At 43.5% G+C, this 16,979-nt stretch overlaps 1 protein-coding gene across 5 annotated transcripts in view; it reads right to left on the bottom strand.

Annotated features, from left to right (window-relative positions):
- The window catches only part of LOC122930933 (cohesin subunit SA-2-like), a 105,279-nt gene that overhangs the window by 43,436 nt on the left and 44,864 nt on the right, over nt 1-16,979 (bottom strand). For all 5 annotated transcript variants that reach the window (XR_006388191.1, XM_044284657.1, XM_044284659.1 and 2 more), the window contains exons 14-16: nt 10,817-10,924; nt 5,631-5,736; nt 4,019-4,136 (exon numbers count right to left, since the gene is read on the bottom strand). Coding sequence is in view for 4 of the 5 variants with exons in the window: in XM_044284657.1 (XP_044140592.1) it covers nt 4,019-4,136; nt 5,631-5,736; nt 10,817-10,924 (332 nt within the window). In the remaining variant the exon portion in view is untranslated. The remainder of the gene's footprint in view (nt 1-4,018; nt 4,137-5,630; nt 5,737-10,816; nt 10,925-16,979) is intronic.

Consider the following 16,979-nt stretch of genomic DNA (forward strand, 5'->3'; position numbering starts at 1 on the left):
CAGCCCAGCAGTAAAATGCATTGACAGGACTCCTCCTTCAGTCCTCTCCATTATGTGCATGAGCACAGGAGTCCTCTCAATGCATTTTACTGCTCGTTTGTCAGAGCACAGCATCAGAATGTAAGTATGAAGAGGAAAATTACACTATACACCACTTCATCTAGTTGGGGGGGGGGGGGTGGAGCTGACAGACTCCCTTTAACTAATTCTAAAATGGGGTTTTTGCACTACATCAAGTTATGACAGGATATGTAAAACGCAGCAGCCGGTTGTCACTTTCTACCACAGCCATGCTGCTCCCTACCAGCTCCCTCATATACAGTTGCAAGAAAAAGTATGTGAACCCTTTGGAATGATATGGATTTCTGCACAAATTGGTCATAAAATGTGATCTGATCTTCATCTAAGTCACAACAATAGACAATCACAGTCTGCTTAAACTAATAACACACAAAGAGTTAAATGTTACCATGTTTTTATTGAACACACCATGTAAACATTCACACTGCAGGTGGAAAAAGTATGTGAACCCTTAGACTAATGACATCTCCAAGAGCTAATTGGACTGATTTGTCAGCCAACTGGAGTCCAATCAATGAGATGAGATTGGAGGTGTTTGTTACAGCTGCCCTGCCTTATAAAAAACACACACCAGTTCTGGGTTTGCTATTCACAAGAAGCATTGCCTGATGTGAATGATGCCTCGCACAAAAGAGCTCTCAGAAGACATACGATTAAGAATTGTTGACTTGCATAAAGCTGGAAAGGGTTATAAAAGTATCTCCAAAAGCCTTGCTGTTTATCAGTCCACGGTAAGACAAATTGTCTATAAATGGAGAAAGTTCAGCACTGCTGCTACTCTCCCTAGGAGTGGCCATCCTGTAAAGATGACTGCAAGAGCACAGCGCAGACTGCTCAATGAGGTGAAGAAGAATCCTAGAGTGTCAGCTAAAGACTTACAAAAGTCTCTGGCATATGCTAACATCCCTGTTAGCGAATCTACGATACGTAAAACACTAAACAAGAATGGATTTCCTGGGAGGATACCACAGAGGAAGCCACTGCTAACCAAAAAAAACATTGCTGCACATTTACAGTTTGCACAAGAGCACCTGGATGTTCCACAGCAGTACTGACAAAATATTCTGTGGACAGATGAAACCAAAGTTGAGTTGTTTGGAAGAAACACATAACACTATGGGCCAGATTTATCACGACTCTGACAGCTCACTCCACTTTCACATATGGCTAAAGTCAGTTTTAGCCAAGTCAGATTTATGATCGCCCCTTTAAGACTGTAATAAATGTGGTTTGACGGTAGCAGTTTATCCGTCAGTAAGCAGCTTTACAAAAGTCGCACGTTTTTATGAAAAAGTCGCATGTTCTATTAAAAAGTCTCATAAGATAAGCATGGTCCTCACTGGAGTGAAGTTGCGACTTTTTAAAAAAGTCCCACTAGTAAATCTGTCTAGAGATTCATTTACATACGAAAACACGCCCACTTTCAGAAAACTGGCGAGCATAGTACAGAGCAGAAAAAAGTCGCAAATTTGTGCGCAGTTTTAGCCTTTGGGACTTTTTTGCGACTTTTCCACTCCACAAAAGTGACTTTGCCTAATGATATATCTGGCCCTATGTGTGGAGAAAAAGAGGCACAGCACACCAACATCAAAACCTCATCCCAACTGTGAAGTATGGTGGTGGGGGCATCATGGTTTGGGGCTGCTTTGCTGCGTCAGGACCTGGACGGATTGCTATCATCGAAGGAAAAATGAATTCCCAAGTTTATCAAGACATTTTGCAGGAGAACTTAAGGCCATCTGTCCGCCAGCTAAAGCTCAACAGAAGATGAATGTTGCAACAGGACAATGACCCAAAACATAGAAATAAATATACAACAGAATGTCTTAAACAGAAGAAAATACGCCTTCTGGAGTGGCCCAGTCATAGTCCTGACCTCTACCCGATTGAGATGCTGTGGCATGACCTCAAGAAAGCGATTCACACCAGACATCCCAAGAATATTGCTGAACTGAAAACGTTCTGTAAAGAGGAATGGTCAAGAATTATTCCTGACCGTTGTGCACGTCTGATCTGCAACTACAGGAAACGTTTGGTTAAAGTTATTCCTGCCAAAGGAGGTTCAACCAGTTATTAAATCCAAGGGTTCACATACTTTTTCCACCTGCACGGTGAATGTTTACATGGTGTGTTCAATAACATGGTAACATTTAATTCTTTGTGTATTTTTAGTTTAAGCAGACTGTGATTGTCTATTGTTGTGACGTAGATGAAGATCAGATAACATTTTATGACCAATTTGTGCAGAAATCCATATCATTCCAAAGGGTTCACATACTTTTTCTTGCCACTGTACATACATGTTCATCTCAGCCAAATTTGTATTTAATGGGCAGAGAGGAGAAAGCCTATGCCTGACAGTTCTGGGAGAACAAAAGGATTGGGTGAAAATATTAATTCTCTTGGGAGAAATTAAACTGCCAGCTGAACCCGTCATTCTCGGCAGGATGGGCCAACAAAACATGAATGTGTATGTGTATGTGTATGGGGGCCTTAAGACCAGTGCTGTGCCAGAGGAGTCTCACTACTGAACCCTCACTGACCAGAAGGTCATGGCCGTCCCCCGGGGCCCTGGAAATCTGCTGCAGCTGCTACACTGCGCAGCGCCGCAGAGTGAGGAGCGATATCTCTCAGGGGCATGCACGCGCCCTGATGAATCACCAGGGGCAAGCGCGCACGGCAGTACGAAGCTCCGCCCACCTTCTGGGCGGGAAAGACATTGCGGAGCCGGAGCAACAAGAAGAGCCGCCCACAGTGTGCCGGCCGCTTCAGGACTCCACAACCACAGGCAGCCTGAATGAATGAGCGAGAGCGACACTAACACAGTGAGTGACTGACAGTCAGTGTCACAGACCAGTCAGTGTGACAGTACTCCCCGAGTGTCAGGTATGGGGTGACCAGGCGGTATATGAAGGGGCAATACTGCCTGGTATTATATGGACAGCAGATATGGCATGCTCTGGGCAGTACTGTCTATGGTCAATTCATCCTTCACAAGCACCCTGAGTGACAGTCAGTCAGTGTCACAGTGTGACTACTGAGTCACTACCTGACCCTGAGTGTTAGGTGTGGGGTGAGTCACTGATAGCCAAGCAGCAGGCAGTGAAGTGCCATGAGAGCCAGGCCAAGCAGGTGGCAGTCAGGGTGCTGGTGAAGGATGAGCATAGACAGTACTGTCCAGAGGATGCCATCTCTGCTGTCCATATACCAGGCAGTATTGCCCCTTCAATCATATACCGCCTGGTCAGGGTGACCAGGCAGGCAGGCGGTATATGAAGGGGTTATACTGGTGGTAGGCCTGGTATTCTGCAAACCATCTGCTTGTAAGTTACATATGACAAAAGCCTGGAAGCGTTCAGGTACAGAACACAACATTTCATTTGTTGGTGACAAAATGCAAATTAACATATTGCTGAATGCAGTGAAATAAGAAGAATTGGTCTTTCCTTTTGTAGTGGCTTCCTATTTTAAAGTTTAGTCCCTGTACACAAACGGGGTTCCGTTCCACCCTCTTATATCTGCAGTTAGGCTTCATACACGTTCCCGTTTCAATGTCAATAAAATTATGCGGACGCCCATGCAGAAGGTTATGGTATGTCCCATGGAAAAACCCTTAAAAGAGAGTGCCAGCGTCTTGATAATGTTGACCTATCCTCCAGAACAGTGCATGAAGCTGGGAGCAGAAGCCTCCATCCACTGTGTAGTGGCCATGCTGGCAAACTGCAGCTCAGCTCCCATTCAATATCAAAAAGCTGGAAAAACCCTTCAAGACCGGGTTCAAGTTGCAGACAATTTTCAAAGCAGATTCATGGCGGGTTTGTGAGGAAATCTGCACATGTTACATGTACTACAGATTTCCTCCTCTGCATTGTCATAAGTTACCATTTTCCTAACTCCACCACGAAATCGCATTATACTTTTGGCTGTATGAGCTCACCAACTCTGTTTTCCGTGGCGTCTTGCAGAAGGATGGACGTCATCCATTGCCAATCTTTTAAAAATCCAGGTGTGCAATCCCAGAGGCTGTCGACAAGGTAGGTCACATGGTCATGTAACTAGGGGGATATAAGTAGTTTTATTCAGAAGTTCATTATCAGTTGCTAGATGTCAAATTGAGTCAGATGCACAAAAGGCTACATTCACACGACCGTATGAATGAGTCCGCATCCGTTCCGCAATTTTGCGGAACGGGTGCAGACCCATTTATTTCTATGGGGCCGCAAAAGATGCGGATAGCACACGTAGTTCTGTGGCACAGCCCGGCAAAAAAAATAGAACATGTCCTATTCTTGTCCGCAATTGCGGACAAGAATAGACATTTTCTATGATAGCCACGGCATGTGCGGTCCGCAAATTGCGGAACGTAGATGGGCCGGTATCCGTGTTTCACCAATCCGCAATTTGTGGATCTGCAAAACACCACGTTCGTGTGAAAGTAGCCAGGGTGAAAAAGTCAATGCTATTTACGGATTATTGAATGGAATTCTCTCTTACGCTTCTTGATGAAGTAGAGTTCGTGTCCAATTACAATGTTTTTAATGAATGAATTTCTAAGTTGCCATGGTTACTTTGCACCCATGAAAACTTAGAGATTGCTAAAAGCCATAAGGCTAGTTTCACACCAGAGCTAAAATGATCCAAAGGAACAGCCGGACCACCACCAGGCTCAATGTGACTATAATGGGACCCGGCCCGTTTCCGCTTATTAGTGGCAAGATTTGACCGGACAATAATGCTGCAAGTGGAGCCCATTGATTATAGTCAATGCTCAGTCATCTGACAGTTAGGCTAGGGCTACAACGCGATCTTTGTCGCACTCAAGTACCTCAGTGTAGCAGAGCAGCTATAGAAATGAAAGGAGTTGCAGCGCAACTCACAAGTTTGATGTGATCGCAACCCCAGAATCGCAAAAAATCCAACCCTACTGGATTTTTTGTAATTCTGAGGTTGTCGCAGGAACTTGTAAGTCGCATTGCGACCCCATTTATTTCTATGGCTGCCCTGTTACACCGCTATACTTGGATGCAACAGCTTTTGCGCGACCAAGATCGCAGTGTAACCCTAGCCTTATCAATTATTGCAATCCGATTCAAGAATATTTTGTAAATACGCATAACATTAAAGGTCATCAATATCTGACAAGCAGAACCCCCGGCGATCAGCTGTTTGAGAAGACACTGGCACTCCTGTGTGTGCCGCGGCCTTCTCTCCGCTTTTCCTAGGCTGAGTGACATGTTCATTTGTCACGTGGCCTAGGAGCGGCTCAGCCCCATTCAAGTGAATAGGGTTGAGAACAATTCCAAGCACAGCCGCTACACAATGTACGGCGCTCTGCTTGGTAAGCTGCGAGAAGGCAGCGGCGCTCACAGGAGCAACTGTGCCTTCTCAAAATTGCCGATTGGTGGGGGGCCCGGGTGTCGGACCCCCACCAATCAGAAAACCCTTTTAAGATACTTTTGTTTGTGCTCCATTAGCTTGCTTTTATACAATTTGTATTCATTTCTATACTAATGTACAAAAGATTTGGTAATGGTATTTCTTCATCATACCTTGCTCTCAAGGAAGAAGTCCAAAAGCTTCTTCATCTGACTTATTTTGTGCTCAGAGTTTTCTGTCTCCTGTGCACTCATTGTTTCTATCACTGGGCCCAAATGTCTGAGAATGATATATAAAAATACAGCATTAAAGGAAATGCTAAGTAGTATAATAGACTGATAAGGGATCTTACGTTTTCCATTAAATGCATGTATTACATTTATATTACTAGAACACTTCAGGACATCGGACCTGGCAGAAGGGTAAATGGTAGTGCAGATTGTAATCTAATAAAACATCAGAAACATGGCTACATTTTCTGGTTGCCAGCGTGAATGTCACTTTAGTTATTTTAGAGTTAAATAGTATTCACTAGGATTCGCCATAACCACATAATCAGAAAGGGTCTGACCTCTGAGACCCACTGACTGCTAGAAGAAACAGACTGTGGTCCCTTTAACTCCTGGCCAACTAAGGCTACTTTCACACTTGCGTTGTTTTAATCAGGCGTGGAATTCCATCGCCGGAACTGCCCGCCGGATCCAGAAAAACGCGTGAAAACGGATTACATTTGAATCCTGATCAGGATTTTGATCACAATGAAAAAATGCATTGGAAAAAACGGATCCGCCATTTATGGACTTTTTTTTCCAAATTTTTCGGGTTTAACATGCAAAAGCTGGATCCGGTTTGACTGAACACATGGCGCCGCAAGTCAATGGGAAAAAGGCCGGATCCGGTCTTCAGTGAAAGTGTTCCGGATTTTTGGCCGGAGGTAAAACTACAACATGCTATGGTTTTCTGAAAAGTCTGATCAGTCAAAAAGACTGAACTGAAGACATCCTGATGCATCCTGAACAGATTGCTCTCCATTCAGAATGCATGGGGATAAAACTGATCAGTTATTTTCCGGAATTCAGCCCCTAGGACGGAACTCAGCGCCGGAAAAGAAAAACACTAGTGTGAAAGTACCCTAATGAGGACAGCAACACAGACTCCTGGTCAGTGGTGCTGTGCTGTGGTTTCATGCACACCAGGTGACTGGGATCATTGCAGTGCAGGAGCCCCCTTCATTCTAAGGCCTCTTTCACACGGTCGTTGCAGGAAATTGTGTGGGTGCGTTGCGGGAACACAGGCAATTTGTCCGCGCGAGTGCAAAACATTGTAATGCGTTTTGCACTCGCGTGAGAAAAATCACGCATGTTTGGTACCCAAACCCAAACTTCTTCACAGAAGTTCGGGCTTGGGATCGGTGTTCTGTAGATTGTATTATTTTCCCTTATAACATGGTTATAAGGGAAAATAATAGCATTCTGAATACAGAATGCATAGTAAAATAGCGCTGGAGGGGTTAAAAAATTTTTTTTAACTCACCTTAATCCACTTGATCACGCAGCCGGCATCTCCTTCCGTCTTCATCTTAGCTGTGTGGAGGAACAGGACCTGTGGTGACGTCACTCCGGTCATCACATGATCCATCACATGATCTTTTACCATGGTGCCGCCTCTGCAATCCTCCCGTCCCTTTGCCAGATCCCGCGCCTGCGCACTAGGCTCGGCCTGATGCGCCCGTGTGGACTCCTGGCAGCGGCTTCATTGAGCGAAGTGCGCATGCGCCGGCACGATGCGCACTTCGCTCAACCCTAATAAGACCTGCAGATTGTCTGAGCTTAGTGCGCAGGTGCGGGATCTGGCAGGGGGACGGGGAGGATTGCGGAGGCGGTGCTGAGCTGTAGAAGGCGGCACTGAAGACAGGGAAGATGGCGATGAAGACGGAAGGCGGAACTGGGCACCGGACGGCGAGAGGTGCGGACGGGCACCCTGTATTAACGGACCTCCCCTTGGGCACCTTAAGTAAGTGATTGGCAGGTTATAAAAACCTGTTTTTTGGACAAATAGAGCCTCAGTGAGGTTTAATAAGGCCAGCTTAGGATTCTTCTTCTTAGTCCGGACAGGAGCATATCTTTAGGTTATAGGGGTAAAATCTGATGACAGAATCCCTTTAAAGATAATACAAACGGATCCATTCTGAACGGATGCAGGCGGTTGTATTATGTGAATGGATGCGTTTGTGCAGATCCATGACGGATCCACACCAAACGCGAGTGTGAAAGTAGCCTAAGAATCATGGGGTTTCGGCAGTTGGACCCACCTTAATCAGTAAGTGATGGCATATTCTAGTATGGTAGGAATACCCATTAAAAAAAAAAGTCTAGAGTCCACTGCAGTGGCTAGTGGGAATACTACTTCAAAGCTAGTCTCATAAAAGTGAGGCGATATTTTCAAACATATGTTGCAACAATGTGATGAATCTATGTACATCCAAACCAAGGGTTCAAAGTTCCCGATAGTCTCCTCATAGAATGCAAATTAGTCCTGGTGTCTCATAAAACGCAATACATGGATCTAAAAAATTTCCAATATATATCTATTTTGTGAATAGATATATATTTTGTGAATAGATATATATTGGACATTTTTTAGATCCATGTATTGCGTTTTATGAGACATCAGGACTAATTTGCATTCTATGAGGAGACTTTGAACCCTTGGTTTGGATGTACATCAATTCATCACATTGTTGCTACATATGTTTGAAAATATCGCCTCACTTTTATGAGACTAGCTTTGAAGTAGTATTCCCACTAGCCACTGCAGTGGACTCTAGATATGTACTTTCATCTGATTCCAGAAGCTCCCAGTGCTTTATGAATTAGATGAATTTTATACTTAATTTTTTTATACACATATTCATTTGTGATTTTTAATCTGGTTTATTGTTCTTTGTACGGTTTTGAACATTTGTACATTAAAGCTCTCACTATACCGCCGTGTATATCTCTGAGTGCTTCCAAATAGAGTGTGCCGGTCTTTACCAAATGTATATAATCCTTTTCTTTCTGACTGGGTGAATCAGATAGACCTGAGCACCTCACACATGAGAGCGGACAGGTGAGCCACCCGACCTGTGCTTCCAAATAGAGAGTGCCGGTCTTTACCAGGTACATCTGGTGTCTGGGAAGGTTTTAGACCGTGTTTCAGCTCTCTAGGACATACCATTCCTGGGATATTCCCAAAAAATTATCTGCATTAGCCAATACAAGCTTGCAAGTCTTTCTTGTCAAATCCCAACTGCTATTAACACAGTTTTACTCAAGGTTTCCATAACAACCCAGTCATTTTTCTATACTGCTTAAAGGGGCGGGCACTGTGGAGGTCACTGTTATTAAATGGGCGGGCACTGTAGAGGTAACTGTCATTAAATGGGCGGTGGTCAAAGTTAAAGGGGCGGGCACTGTGAAAGTCACTGTTAAAGGGGAGGTCACTGTGAAAGTCACTGTTAAAGGGGCGGTGGTCACTGTTAAAGGGGAGGTCACTGTGAAAGTTACTGTTAAAGGGGCGGTTACTGTTAAAGGGGCAGTCATTGTGAAAGTCACTGTTAAAAAGGCTGTCACTGTGAAAGTCACTGTTAAAGGTGTGGTGACTGTGAAAGTCACTGTTAAATGGGCAGTCACTGTGAAAGTCACTGTTAAAGGTGTGGTGACTGTGAAAGTCACTGTTAAATGGGCAGTCACTGTGAAAGTCACTGTTAAAGGGGAGGTCACTGTGAAAGTCACTGTTAAAGGGGCGGTCACTGTGAAAGTTACTGTTAAAGGGGCGAATACTGTGAAAGTCACTGTTAAAGGGGTGGCGGTCACTGTGAAAGTCACTGTTAAAGGGGTGGTCACTGTGAAAGTCACTTTTAATGGGGCGGGCACTGTGGAGGTATCGGTTAAAGGGGCGGGCACTGTGGAAGTCACTGTTAAAGTGGCAGGCACTGTGAAGGTCACTGTTAAAGGGGCGGCCACTATGAAGGTCACTGTTAAAGGGGTGGTCAATGCTAAAGGGGCGGTCACTGTTAAAAGGACAGGCACTATGGAGGTCACTGTTAAAGGGGCGGCATGGTGAAGGTCATTGTTAAAGGGGCGGGCACTGTGGAGGTCAATGTTAAAGGGGCGACCATCGTGGAGGTCAATGTTAAAGGGGCGGCCACTGTGGAGGTCAATGTTAAAGGGGCAGGTACTGTAGAGGTCACTATTATGGGGGAAACTGTTGATATCTTTTTACAACACACGGAAACATAAAAATAAATAGATGAAATATACACGTGCGAAGCCGGGTCCTTCTGCTAGTCTCATATATATAAAAATTGAGTTTCTGTCTGTCTGTTCTTTATGTGTGACCAAACGACTAGACCGATCTTCACCAAATTTGTCACACAGGTACATCAGGTGTCCGGGAAGGTTTTAGACCAGGTCTCAGCTCTTTTGGACATACCGTTCCTGAGATAGTCTAAAAAAATTACCCACATTAGCAAATACAAGCCTGCAAGTCTTTCCCTTTAAATCCGAACTGCCATTTACACGGTCACATGTCCATTGTTAGCCAATAGAAACTTGCAGGTCCTACTCCAGGTTGCCATAACAACTGATCACAGGTTTTAGCAGTTCGCAGGTCCTTAAATATTCAGTCAAATGACGTATGATGACACAACTACACTGCTACATGCATGGGGGGCAGGGGCCACTAATAAATGGACGGGCGCTGTGGAGGTCACTGTTAAAGGGGCAGGCACTGTGGAGGTCACTGTTAAAGGGGCAAGCACTGTGGAGGTAACTGTTAAAGGGGTGGTCACTTTTAAAGGGACGGGCAATGTGGAGGCCACTGTTAAAGGGGCGGGCACTGTGGAGGTTACTGTTATAGGGGCGGGCACAGTGGAGGTCACTGTTAAAGGGGTGGTCAATGTTAAAGGGGCAGGGAACTCTGGAGGTCACTGTTAAAGGGGCGGGCACTGTAGAAGTCACTGTTAAAGGGGTGGGCACTGTGAAGTTCACTGTCAAAGGGGCAGCCACGATGAAGGTCACTGATAAAGGGGTGGTCAATGTTAAAGGGGCGGGCAGTGTGGAGGTCACTGTTGAAGGGCTGGGGACTGTTAAAGGAGTGGGTACTGTAGAGGTTACTGTTAGGGGGAAACTGTTGATATCTTTTTATGACACACGGAAACACAAAATAAAATACATGAAATATACCCGTGCAAAGGCGGGTCCTTCAGCTAGTACTTTATAAAGTATGGAAACAATAGACACAGGATTGCACATCAGGCAGATATCATTTTTAGCTCATGACATAATCCTTTAATTTCCATAAGATTTTCAATTACCTTATATATAAAAATTCTCCAGCTGCTGCAGCAAGTGGTCTGTGAGAGGCATACACAAACTGGTACAAGGTCTCACAGTCCTCAGTGGTAAACGAATCTTCACAATTTCTGCAAGAAGAAGAGCGTCTGAGATACAATCCATCACAACAAAGACCAATAAATTCATTGTACAGCTATACAATGCAAGTGATTCTTCACTTTGGCTGAAGAACTCCTGTCCCTGCTGACTGGCAGTGCCACTCAGATAAGCCTGTCTGTGGTACAGAGTTTTTTTTTTCTCACTAAACCTCTTTTTAGCAGCTTAATGCTGGAATATTATACAGCTGTGTTCAAAATAATAGCAGTCAGACATCACTAACCTGATCAATCACTGTTTTTGGTAGGAATGATATTTCTACATGGCAAATAATTTACTAGCAGGTGTAGTAGAGTAATAGAAATCCAACAGACCCAACAGTCATGCCATGCATGCTGCTGACTCTCTGTAATTGAATCACTTATTGAAAGGGGCATGTTCAAAATAATAGCAGTGTGGAGTTCAATTAGTGAGGTCATTCATTCTTTGAAAAACAGGTGGCAATTATTGCCCTTATTTAAGGAAGGAAGGCAGCAAATGTTATACATGCTGGTTACAGTGCATTTCTCTCAGAAATTTTAAGGAAAATGGGTCGTTCCAGACATTGTTCAGAAGAACAGTGTGCCTTGATTAAAAAGTTGATTGGAGAGGGGAAAACATATAAAAATGTGCAGACAATGATGAGCTGCTCAGCTAAAATGATCGCAAATGCTTTAAAATGGCAACCAAAACCTGAAAGACGTGGAAGAAAGCAAAAAACTACCATTCAAATGGATAGAAGAATAGCCAACATGGCAAGGACTCAGCCAACAATCAGCTCCAGGAAGGTCAAAGAATGTCTAAAGTTACCTGTGAGTACTGTTACAATTAGAAGACGCCTATATGAAGCCTAGCTATCTGCAAGAAGCCCCCGCAAAGTCTCATTGTTGGAAAAAGACATGTGCTGAAGAGGTTACAATTTGCCAAAGAGCATATTGACTGGCCTAAAGAGACATTTTGTGGACTGATGAAAGTAAGATTGTTCTTTTTGGTCTACTGGCCGGAGACAGTTTGTCAGACGACCCCCAAACACTGAATTCAAGCCACAATACACTGTGAAGACAGTGAAGCATGGTGGCGCAAGCATCATGATATGGGGATGTTTCTCATACTACGGTGTTGGGCCTATTTATCGCATACCTGGGATCATGGATCAGTTTGAATACATCAGAATACAGAGGTTATACAATTAAACATTAGTTAAGTGATTCAAAGGAAAGCAAAATCTTCAAACATTTTTTAGTTTATATAGTGAATGTTTGAGTTGGTAAAGAAGAATACAAACACTGCTATTTTTTGAACAGTCTGATATATTTTTTTCAGAGGAACAACACAAATTTGATATATTTTTCTTCATGTTTTGATTTGGAATAGAATGTGTAGTGTTCCCGGTGCATTTGTGTGTATGGAAATAAAAGCTATTAGAAGGATTTTGAGCTTTATTCACTTTTTTAAACACATTGCTATTATTTTGAACATAACTGTACATTTCTGTCATGTAATGAATGTGCACAATATCATATCGTTTTTATGTTATTGAGATGCAAGTGAGACAAATACATACAAATAGAAACGTAATAATACTATATTTATTTCACAGTTGTATAAATCAATTGATTCTTTTGATAAGAGTATCTGTAATATGTTTGATCAAAGTAAACCAGTGAGTGCTAATGTATTCCAATAAAAGACCCCTCAAAATACACAGCAAGAGGGGAAATGTGCCAGCAACAGTGGCCGCTCCACTCTCTAACTTAAGACACCCCCTAGGTCAGGAATCAGCAACCTCCGGCACTCCAGGTGTTGTGAAACTACAGCTATTGGCATGCTTCATACACTTCTGTGAGACTTCCGAGAACAGCTGAGAAAGTGTGCATGTTGGGAGTTGTAGTTTCACCACACCGGGAGTGTTGGAGGTTGCTAAGCCCTGCCCTTGATTACACTATTGCATTAAAGATGTTATCCAGATTTTTAACATTGATGGCTTATCCATTTGACTCTTAGCTAGGGATGAGCAAACTTGCTGTCTGCAAGTTCTGGTTCTGTGGTAATTCCATTATGGATTCCGTTATCACGGAATATAACAGAATTCTATGACGGAATGCACCATGGAAACCTTTAAAAATGCATAATAGAAGTCTTTGGGCAGCATAACGGATCCGGACGGTTTCCGTTATGCCATCTTGTCTATTTCTTATTACACCATTCACCGTATGGGATAACTTTTTAAATATTTTAATAGTATGGGTGTTTTCGCACGTGGTAGTGCCCATTATGTTATGTTTTTTACAAAAAAAAAAATGTTTTATTTTGATTTTAGGGAGGGGGATTGATTTGAATTTTTATATTTTTTTTATATTTTTCAAACTTGTACAGAATTATGGAATTTGTTCCATTATTCTGTACAGAAATCACTATATCCGAGTTCAGTGCTGCCACCTGGCTGAGAGCTTTATTAGGGGCTGGGGAGGGCAGGACAAACATACTTTTTGTTGACTAGTGAAAATACTATGTTTTATTCTACCATGTTCTGCTCTAGCAAGTGCTCTGGAGGTGGAGCTTCATTGTGAAGTGCTCTTTGCACTGAGCAGTTTCACAGCCCCCTCTGCTCTGAGTAACAGCTGTCGTGGTCTCCTGGTTGGATGGTACAACTGCCCCACATACAGGAGGGGTGGTGAAGCAGCTCTATGCAAAGAAATGACTTCACAGTGAAGCTCCACCTCCAGGACACTTTCAGGAGCAGAATTGGGCAGAATAAACATTCATATTCACATTACCCCTGATAATAAAAAATCCACAAAAGATTTGTTTGTCCTGCTCTCCCTGGTCTGCTACCTAGTGCTCTCAACAGATTACAATGGTCAAAACTGCTGACAGATTTAGTTTTAAGTTGCTTCCACCAGCTGCATCACTAACAACTAAGGGTGTTTCACCAGTTAGATCTGCCGCACAGTTTGAGAAGAGCTGCTTTAAAAGGTTACAGACACCTCGAGCCATTTTGGGCTAAAAAAGGTTTTTACTAAAATATTGCTTTGTCTGGCATCTGCAACTTTCATGTTTCACAATATTAACAAACTGCAGAATGCAGTTCACAGTGAAATCTGTCAGACTGGCTGTGTCTGAACATTGTATATTTTGTAATGACACTTTAACCCTTGAAATAAGTATATTAAAGAGAAATGTCATACTAGTGGCTGCTTCTATTTGGGCCATGCATCCCTGCCTATCTGTCAATGGCTTTTAATTAGAGCATAATATAGCTGCATCCAATGGCATACATAGAGAAGTAAGGGCCCCATAATAAGGATCACACACCAGGCCCCCCACACAGGACAGAAGAGTTTCTGCCTAAACCCTTTTCAATGACCCATGGGCCATTTTTCCTCTGCTTTATTTGCTAAAAGTTGTTCCTTTAGAGCAGTGGTGCCCAACCATTTTTCGTCTGAAAGCCGCACTAGACTTGGTATAAATTTTGCGGGCCGGAACCAGGTAGCTTTGCCAGAAAGAAATGCAAACGCTGTGAGGGGGCATGAGTGAGCATTACTACTGTGAAGAGGGCACATATCTGGCATAACTACTGTGAAGAGGGCACATATCTGGGCATAACTACTGTGAGGGAGCACATATCTGGGCATGACTACTGTGAGGGGGCACATATCTGGGCATAACTACTGTGAGGGGGCATGTGTTAGCATTACGCAGAGGCCAGGAAGACGGTGCATGCGCACTTCCATGCCCCTGCCAGCGCGCCTGTGCGAGATTACGGCGCTTCCCTTCAATTTCACAGAGGCAAGGCAAGTGCAGTGAATAAATTAGCTAGGAGGCGGCGCTGGGCAGGGAGATTGCAGGCACAGGCAGCATCGCTTTGCTGCCTGTGCCATTCGCAGTGTGCCCTGCGCTGATAAAGTCCTGTTACTGCGCGGGCCGCATGACACGGCTTTGCGGGCCGCATTTGGCCCGTGGCCCGAAGGTTGGGCCTGTAGGTTGGGCATCCTGACCAAGTTTTCACCTCCAGTAGAAAAGGAGATAAAAGCAGATAACAACATACTGGATGACAGAAACAGATAATATACCGGATAATATTATATATATTTACTGTGTCCTGGTCGATACCATGATGGGGCAGGCCATATAGGAGAAACAGAAGATTCAAAAGTTTTTTCCTATAGAAAGGAGGGTGTCACATGTTAGGTGTCCCCCTGTAATCTGGACTGCCATCTGACATGTATGATGTTATCTATTATGTTTTAAACCGACCCCCTGATGAACCAAAACGTGGGGAAACGTGTCGGGCTATTTTCAAATAAAGGGATAAAACACTGATACTAACCACACCATAAATTCCCAGTGCACAGGGCTACACAGGGCCAGACAGGGTAGGTACGGGGACAGGGTGACCCCACCATCAGGGATTATCCCTGGGCAGAGGATTATTATAGGGCGGGTACAGGGAGAGAACCATCCCTAATACCCTAATCTATGTGCCCCACTCTCCGCCCAATTCACAACCTCAATATACAGTTACCAACGCCCTGGGAATTTAGATATACCTTTATTACCTTTAAGCTATCTATTCTCCTTCACCAATTCACGGTGGTAGCTGGGCAACATCTTGTCCTATTATTATTTTGGACACCCGGTTATCAAAGGGTGTTTATATTTATGCTTTTTAGATGAAAATCAATAAAAGCTATTTTTTAAAAAGGGTCCATTTCCAGGTTAAAAATTAACTTATACGGACACTTATACTAATCGTATACTTAATTCTACTATAATTCTTCAGAAAAGGAGATAATCCTAACTAAGACTGGGCCCCCCTTTGCCCTGGGCCCCATAGCAGTTGCCTGGTCTGCCGCTATGGTAGTTACACCCCTGGCTGCATCCTACCTTGCCATGAATTCACTTGTTACCCTAGGCCCAGGAGATGCAAGTCTGATACTGTATATTCCCATGCAAAGAGGCCAATTTGTCATTGGCGGAAGTGTGCAGATTGCTTCTTATGTAAATGTACAGCAAATATAGCAGTTAAAGGAAACCTGTCATCGGGATTTTGTGTATAGAGCTGAGGACATGGGTTGCTAGATGGCCGCTAGCACATCCGCGATACCCAGTGCCCATAGCTCTCTGTGCTTTTATTGTGTAAAAAACCCAATTTGATACATATGCAAATTAACCTGAGATGAGTCCTGTCCCTGACTCATCTCACTTACAGGACTCACCTCAGGTTAATTTGCATATGTATCCGATCGGTTTATTTACACAATAAAAGCACACAGAGCTATGGGGACTGGGTATTGAGGATGTGCTAGCGGCCATCTAGCAGCCCATGTCCTCAGCTCAATACAGAAAATCCAGGTGATAGGTTCCCTTTAAGTAATTCAGAATAATCCATGTTTTCAACGTTTGTCAGTCGAGGCCGCAAGCAGTTAATTTCATATTGTTTGGAGGTGCTGTCTTGTTGTTTGCATTACACCATCAGAACACGTCCAGGTTCTGTTCACATAACATTACCGCCCTATGTTCCATTAACGTCCTAGATGTGCTGTTAAAAGCTCCCGCCAAACCTATCCATAGGACCTTTTAGTCTATGTCAGGTCAGTATGCCTTTTATTAGAATATACAATAGCATAATAGCCTACACTATTTTACACCTAGGTATATAATAAAAAGATTGTAGATTATGCCATATGTGGTTTGTTTAATTTCTTACAATGGGAGCCTATTAGCAACATATCCCACCGTATACCAATACAATAGGATATGTCACAGCCTTCTGTTGGAGATACACCTTGGGAGTTCTTCCTGACATATAACGCCAATGCATCACTGATCTATAGCATAATATCCTTCCATTTCAAATTTTGATCCAACAACTGTCCAGTCTTTTTGGATACTCTTCCTCCATACAAACTAGTTTTCTCTTGCATAGAAATGTCTTATTCAATGCCTTGTTTCGATCTGAAAAGTTAAAGTGGTTTTCCTAGCATTTAGAACTGATGACCTATCCTCTGTAGAGGGCATCAGTATCTAATCAGTGGTGGTCCGACA

Source organism: Bufo gargarizans, chromosome 3 (assembly GCF_014858855.1).
Source record: "Bufo gargarizans isolate SCDJY-AF-19 chromosome 3, ASM1485885v1, whole genome shotgun sequence".
In the NCBI taxonomy this organism is placed as follows: domain Eukaryota; kingdom Metazoa; phylum Chordata; class Amphibia; order Anura; family Bufonidae; genus Bufo; species Bufo gargarizans.